Raw genomic sequence first — 7,969 nt, 5'->3', positions numbered from 1 at the left:
AGACAGCCTGTGCATGGGTCGGGATGATGTGGACATGGGTCGGGACACAGGCTTTTGGACAGAGGAATGCGCAATCTGCAACAGGGCAACAAGTCCCAACAACAGCAGCTCCCCCACCCCCCCCCCCGCCCCCACCTTCCCGCCACCCCAGCACCTGTCGCTTGGCGCGAGCTCGGCCTCCAACCAATCCCCGCCTAGCGCCCGCGGAGGGCGGCACGCCATTGGTCGGAGAGGCGACATATGCAAATAAGCGCGCGTGCGCCTTCCCCTCCTCCTGCACCTGACTATTTACAGCACATTTTGCAGGAATGCAGCCACAATCTGCACTGCCTGCTGCAGGAGCATCACAGCAGCTTGTCACCCTCTCAACTGGGACAGGCTGAGATCCCCCCTTCTCACTTTAAAACAAAAGACACCCTACTCCTCCATTTCAGGATTATTTTACAGAAATTACTATCCCTCCGTTTTCCCCCACCCACCCACGATACACCCCCCCACTTTCCCCCCCAAGATGCCGCGATCTTTCCTGGTTAAGAAACATTTTAGCACCAACAAAAAACCAAATTACGGCGAACTGGACACGCAAACAGGTAAATTATAGTCTCTTCCTACAGTAATGTATAGGAGAACCCGGTCTATGTGTGCAGCATGCATTCTGAACTTTGATGCAACTTTGGCTGTGACTTTTCTGCCTTTGGACGAAGTTTGTGCTAAATGTGCTCGTCTCCGAATTACTGTACGGGACCCTAAATTGGCAGCATAAGGGTGAGATGGTCGTTTTCTTTAAAACGTCGCTGTCCGAGTAGATCCAGCCACGGAGCTGTTTTGTAATCTTTGCTAATTCTGGGTGTATCAATGAGTGTTTTATTTTGCTTGCAGTCATCATTTCTCCGTTCCTGTATGAGAGTTACCCGATGCCAGTCATCCCTCAGCCGGAGATTCTCAGTTCTGGGGCTTACAATCCAATCAGCGTGTGGAGCAGCGTCTGCCCGGGGCTCATCCCCTCCCCTATCCCCAGTGACCCTGCACCTGCCTCGGACTACTCGTCCGCTCACTCCTCGCCCCTCAGCAACGGGAGCCTGTGCCCAGCGGGACGCCTCAGCCCCCAGCGGTCCAGCTCCGACCGCCTCCACAGGGATCCGCACGGCTCGGAGAGCTCCATCAGCGACGAGGAGGAGAGGATTCACCCCAAGGGGTCGGACGAGCACGGCGTGGACGCCGAGAAGTTTCAGTGCAACCTGTGCAGCAAGGCTTACTCGACTTTCTCAGGGCTGGCCAAACACAAACAGCTACACTGCGACGCTCAGACTCGCAAATCCTTCAGCTGCAAATACTGTGAGAAGGAGTATGTCAGCTTGGGAGCACTAAAGATGCACATCCGGACCCACACACTGCCGTGTGTGTGTAAAATCTGTGGCAAGGCATTCTCCAGACCGTGGCTGCTGCAAGGGCATATCAGAACACACACGGGTGAGTAAGGCCCCAAGTGTAACGGAATGTCTCCCTTCTGTAACGAAGCGAACCACTTAGTCTAGTTTAAAAGATCATAAGGGAGATATTAAATACGCTGTCGTTGGTAAATATGGCACTTTGCCAGATCAAATCAAATGTTCCTTTAAAGTATATTTCCTCTCTTCGAGTTTACAATTGCTACTCTCCCCTAAAGCGCACACAGTGACGGAAAATGGACAGATGCGACGAAGTTTAAATTGTGGGAATTTATTTGGAAATTGCATTTGGCGAGGTACTTGGGATAAACGTTGGCGGATTTGCAAGCACGCCTCTATCACACCGCCCTCAAGACACAACAGAAGTGATTGTTTAAATTGTAGAAGAAATGTTGTGGCTGCGCAGTTTGAGATTGGTCTACAGGTTGTATTGCCAGTGCTATCTGTACGAAGCGATTGTCTTAAATATAAGAAGCTGTGGGATGTTGACGGGACTCGGGTCTGAATGCACCTGTTACCTTTTGGCACCTTCATCCGAACACTTGAATCTCATCTGCTCCTCCACTAATGTTCGGATAGCTGATTTCCCTTTTTAACCCAGTCACAAAGTTTTCATTATAACTAGTGGTACTTTTTACACGTATACCAATGCTGCAGATTCAATAATTTATCTAAACTTAAAAGCACATTAACCAACATTGAATAATTTGCAGTTGATATAACAAAACCCCACTTTATTCAGTTATTATCCCTCAGTAAATTCTAATGATTTTCTTCTGTTTTCAGGTGAGAAGCCATTCTCTTGTCCTCATTGCAGCAGAGCATTCGCAGATCGATCTAACCTGAGGGCTCATCTACAAACTCATTCGGATGTGAAAAAATATCAGTGCAAAAACTGTGCCAAAACTTTCTCCAGAATGTCTCTCCTCCACAAACACGAAGAATCAGGATGTTGTGTTGCACACTGAGAAACATGGAATTACACTAAGGACTAATGCTAAATCTGTTTTCACATTCACTATCCAAGCATCCAACTGCTCTGTTCCATCAAGATCTTACTGTTTTGAAATTGATGAAGCAACTTATATTTTAAAATTTGGTAAAACATTTGAAAAACAAAGGTTATGATTAAGAATGTTCAAACTATGTACAGCATAATGAAATGCAATATTATTTGGGATACTTGGTGATATCCACTTTGTGCCTTCTCTTAATGTGGCTGCACGTTTTTTTAATAATGTAAATATTTTATTTTTATATTTGGATGCATTAAGTATGAAAATGAACTAAATGCAGTGGTGCACCAAGACACTTAAAGATGTGCAAGTTAAAAGCAAAGGTATTTTTGTGACAACCTGCACTTTTGATATGTTTAGCAATGTATTTTCTATCCACTTTATAAAAAATAAACAAGTTTTGGACGTTTTATAATAAACCTTTTAAAAGCTATTACTGTCATATCCGTCCACACAAATGTCAAGGAATGGGATGTGAGGCGTCAGACAGACCTCAATATACATATTACCCACACAGGATGGGGTTTTGTTCTGTGAAATCCTGGCTGCTAATTACCATCTGTTTCACATCAAAGCTGCAAGACATTTGGACTAACTAACCAGCGCACAGGATACCGTACAGGAAATAATAATATTCCTCTCGAGGTGTCTCACAAACTGGAGTCAATTGAATTGTACCCTTTAAGAAACGTTTATCGCGTAAACAGGTCGTTAAACATTTACCCATTAGAACGCAATGCACAAAAACTTCATATTATCGATTGTAGCCAGTATCTGACTTTCATCCGTGAATCCCATTTTCCCTGTCGCATTGTAGCTTTCCACTTTCGAATTGCAAAATCTGCACAAATTTCCTCATTTCTAACTAATGATACCATATAACTCTGATAAATCCCGTGCAACTGCAGTGCAGTTATGTCAGCCAAAAACCACAACTGTAAATGGTGCATGACAGATTTTCCTATTACTCCCGATGAGAATCCAACCAACTCAATCTACATATTTTGCTTAAGTATGAGCTAAAAAACAGATGTGTGACCAGGCTAACTGGAGCTAAATAAAAGCAAATTACTGCGGATGCTGGAATCTGAAACCAAAAGAGAAAATGCTGGAAAATCTCAGCAGGTCTGGCAGCATCTAAGGAGAGAAAAGAGCTGACGTTTCGAGTCCAGATGACCCTTTATCAAAGCTGGAACTACTGTTACGAAGCCACTTTGCAACTCAATTGTAGGACATATCAAATCATAAATATCTCTCCTTGCTTTCCTAATGTGAGTTCCGTAAAGATTTCCAGGAATTTACATTAAAAAGCATTGTCAGTAAGTATAGTAGATTAACTTTGCAAAACGCCGTTCACTGACTGGATTAAGTATAACCTTGTGAATCAGGGACACTGGACAAGATGGTTTGGAAAACGGAAAATATCCAGTCAACAAAAAATAGCGAGACAAAGGTTAAACTTACACAGCGGGGATTGGTGAAAGTCAACTTCCGAGATAATCGAATTACAAAACGATTTGTGAATACAGGAAACACCAACGATTGAATGTAATCTTTAACAATTTAATGATCACATTAAGTCATCTGTTAATGTCGCAGCTGATCACGTTAAGGGTGCTTTTAAATATACTCACCCTGTGCAAATGTCTGAACACTTCGGAGAGTTGATATTTAACTTGTGGTCAAAATGGATATTGTGTTTAACACAGAATTAACACCTGCCATTCACTTGTCTGACAATGTCTCTTCAGTTCCTGGGATGCTAGCGCACCAGAAATTTGTCATTTCTGACCAATTATAGTAAAATTAACACACAGATATAACACCTTCCAAACTTCAATAGGAGGTTTTTTTTCCCCCAAAATTCGTTGCTAACTAGGCAATGTAAATATCACATTCCGATCTTTTAAACTATGAATTTTAGATTCATGTCAGAAGCTCAAACTTTATCTTTCGGAATTTTGTTAACACTATCTGTGATGGGAACGGAAAGGTCTTTACATAAGACTGCTCATTTTCAGCTTATTGGCTTCCCGAATCAGTTCGAAAAGTAGCATGTAGTTAATAATATTGATCCAGAGTCTGAGGGAGCCAACCTTGCTTTGAAGGTTTATATCGTGGTCGTTTTTGATTGTTTCAAATCTATTCGGACTTCGAATCTGACAGTCACCTGTCCATAGCAAGCCAGTATTAATTTCAACGTGGGATTGTCAAATCACCGCAGCAACAGTGCAAAATCAAACACTTTAATCTCCCAGCTATTTCTCAATTGCAGGAAACAGCACAACAAGGTACTTTAATGTAACTGGCACCAGTTAACTTGTTTTAACATGTACCGTGAGCGTTGATGTCTTCACTTTATTGAAAGAGAAGTGTATCTTTATTATGTAGATAAAGCCCAGCTCCGAACATATTGCCTGCCCCTAAATACTCTGCCGAGTAAATTCAGTGAATTCTATGATCGCTCACTTTTTGGCGATTTTTTTTGGAAAGCGTTTAAATGTTTTAAATGTAACTTCACTTATTTGGAAAAATTAAAAGCGATCAATTTTAAATATAAATAAATAAATAGATGGCTATGCGTCATTGAAAAACATTTAGATTCATTAAGTGTGGATAAATTCGATTTCCACTCATCTACTGCCTAAACCACCAACTTTATCATTAGTTTATTGTTTCAGTGAAGACGTCACCCACATGAATGAAATTGAACATTTTGGCTACAGGTAGCACTTGCTATTAAAAAACTGCGTTCCATACATCAATAACAGTTAACTTTATGTTTATAAACATAAAAATTATGAGAATTATAAACAGGGGCACGGTAGCACAGTGGTTAGCACTGCTGCTTCACAGCTCCAGGGACCTGGGTTCGATTCCCGGCTTGGGTCACTGTCTGTGTGGAGTTTGCACATTCTCCTCGTGTTTGTGTGGGTTTCCTCCGGGTGCTCCGGTTTCCTCCCACAGTCCAAAAATGTGTGGGTTAGGTTGATTGGCCGTGCTAAAAATTGCCCTTAGTGTCCTGGAATGCGTAGGTTAGAGGGATTAGTGGGTAAATATGTAAGGATATGGGGGTAGGGCCTGGGTGGGATTGTGGTCGGTGCAGACTCGATGGGCCGAATGGCCTCTTTCTGTACTGTAGGGTTTCTATGTTTCTATGTTTCTAAATACCACAACTATATAACGAATGGGTGTGTAGGGAATGGGGAAAATATATCACGGGATTTTCTGGCCACGCTCACCCCGAAACTGGAAAATCCCACCTGACATCAATGGGCCTTTCCATGGACCGCCCTAGCCTGCTCCAATTCCCGTGGCAGGCGGGATGGTAAAATTCACCCCTATAGTTTCCCAGAATTAACAATAAGCTTTACAAATAATCCTAATAGAAGTTTATAAAATTATGAGAGGTATAGATAGGGTGAACAGTTGGAAGCTTTTTCCCAGGGCAGAAATGACAATTACAAGGGGACACAAATTCAAGATAAGGTGGGAATGGTTCAGTGGAGATGTGCAGGGGAAGTTTTTACACAAAGGGTGGTGGGGGCCTGCCAAGTGAGGTGGTAGAGGCAGTTACGTTAGCTACATTTAAGATTATCTTGATAGGCATATAGACAAACGGGGAATAGAGGGATATAGGCGGTTGGTTTAGATAGGTAAACGTGATCGGCACAGGCTTGGAAGGCCGAAGGGCCTGTTCCTGTGCTGTACTGTTCTTTGTTCTGTTCTAAATGTCATCCTCCATGACTGGCTACGCTGCATTAATCCTTCTTATCTTTGTCAGCCTTTGATAATAAATGTTGGCCATTCAATGCTTGACCTCCATTTGTCCAGTTCAGTGGGATGGCTCTTGCAGTTCCACTCTTGCCTAACCCATCACAGCCATATCATATCCAGAATTGGCTGAACCTCCCATCCAGCTCTATTGCCTTTGGAGACGCAAGTATTAAAATCTGGCTCCTTCCACATTTGCTTGCGAGTGACAACATTCACAAACATGGAGTGCTCTCCTACTCTTATGTCCACATGTCTGTCCTAGGCCTGCTGCAACTACCTCTTGTAGTTTATTGGGCCAAGCTTTCAATGATGAACGTGCTATAATATAGGCTTAATATCAATTTGATATGAAAACTGATCAAACTGACAGAATATGCAGTATGGTTACAGTAGCCTGACATGATTCCAAAGTATAACCATTTTGTAGAGATATGCTCACTTTGGTTTTACACCTAGTGTGACGCAAGCATTAAAAACTTCCAGATGGCTCCAAATTTTCTTTTTAAACATTTTTTTGTGAAAACTGGTTGCTCCGAAGAATTTTTTGTGAACACTAAAATTTTAAATGCACCTTCCATGCTTGATGACTGTAGCTTTGATCATGTATATCAGCATTTATCCAGAATTCTTTTTTTTCTGATTAAAGAACATTGCAGACCATCAGTATAATGCTGGATAAAAGCAAATTACTGCAGATGCTGCAATCTGAAACCAAAAGAGAAAATGCTGGAAAATCTCAGCAGGTCTGGCAGCATCTATAAGGAGAGAAAAGAGCTGAAGTTTCGAGTGCAGGTGACTCTTTGTCAAAGCTTTGACAAAGGGTCATCTGAATTCGAAATGTCCACTCATTTCTCCTTACAGATGCTGCCAGACCTGCTGAGATTTTCCAGCATTTTCTCTTTTGGTATCAGTATAATGCTATTGCCTTTGGCTCACACTGTTCTATACTACATCAAACCTGTGTGATAATTGGTGCATAGGATTATTTTCTTATAATCACTTCTAATCATTGCTCCCTATAAAATAAAAATCATATAATCCTGCTGGAACATGCCCTTGTGACTTTCTTTCCAATAGTCACTGTCTAGACTTGCACATGAAAATTGCGACTTGGAACATACCCCAATGTGAGTCACCACTCTCTGAAGAGGAGGAGAGAAAGCTGAAGGCAGGGAAAGGAGTTCATACGTGTCTGTGAATCATGGAGGTTACTTTGCTTCTATGGTTAAGAACTTCAACCATAATAGACTGAGCAATAAATGAATCACATTAAACATTTTATAGGAGTTGTTAAGACTTCTCCTTCCACCTCCTCCCCTACATCAGGCTGGCTACGTGGAAGATGTACTGTGTGGTCTGGCACCAAGCCAATCAGACCAAAAGGGTTACATTATCTTTAGATAATCTCAACCACCCTGTCACTGGGGTTTTTACAATTGGAATCAGAGTCTGGGATATCCTGATAGCCACAACATTCTCTTGCTTTCCCTCCTCCCTAGGTCACACTCAGGGTGGAATTTTCCAGTTTTGAAACTAAGTGCCTTGGCGAGCGGATTCCTCCTTATGTTTCCCACTGGCTGGAATGGCAAATATTCATGCCCGATTTCGTGCTTGGAAGCTCATTAATTATACACAGACAAATATCTCCCCCATCACCTGATGGGCTGATTCGTCCATCCCACCATTACTTGGTGGGTCAAAGGTCCAGGTGCCATATTTAAACACCAA

General features: G+C 42.3%; 1 protein-coding gene across 1 annotated transcript; it reads left to right on the top strand.

Annotated features, from left to right (window-relative positions):
- Positions 1-301: 301 nt before the first annotated feature.
- snai2 (snail family zinc finger 2) lies at positions 302-2,896 on the top strand. The gene is made up of 3 exons (XM_078217070.1): positions 302-590; positions 880-1,470; positions 2,235-2,896. The coding sequence occupies exons 1-3, from the start codon at positions 512-514 to the stop codon at positions 2,414-2,416; spliced, it is 852 nt and encodes a 283-aa protein (XP_078073196.1). The 5' UTR covers positions 302-511; the 3' UTR covers positions 2,417-2,896.
- The last annotated feature ends 5,073 nt before the right edge of the window (positions 2,897-7,969 follow it).

This window comes from Mustelus asterias, chromosome 7 (genome assembly GCF_964213995.1).
Source record: "Mustelus asterias chromosome 7, sMusAst1.hap1.1, whole genome shotgun sequence".
NCBI classification, from domain to species: Eukaryota; Metazoa; Chordata; class Chondrichthyes; order Carcharhiniformes; family Triakidae; genus Mustelus; species Mustelus asterias.
This window is presented reverse-complemented; position numbering and strand designations above follow the sequence as displayed.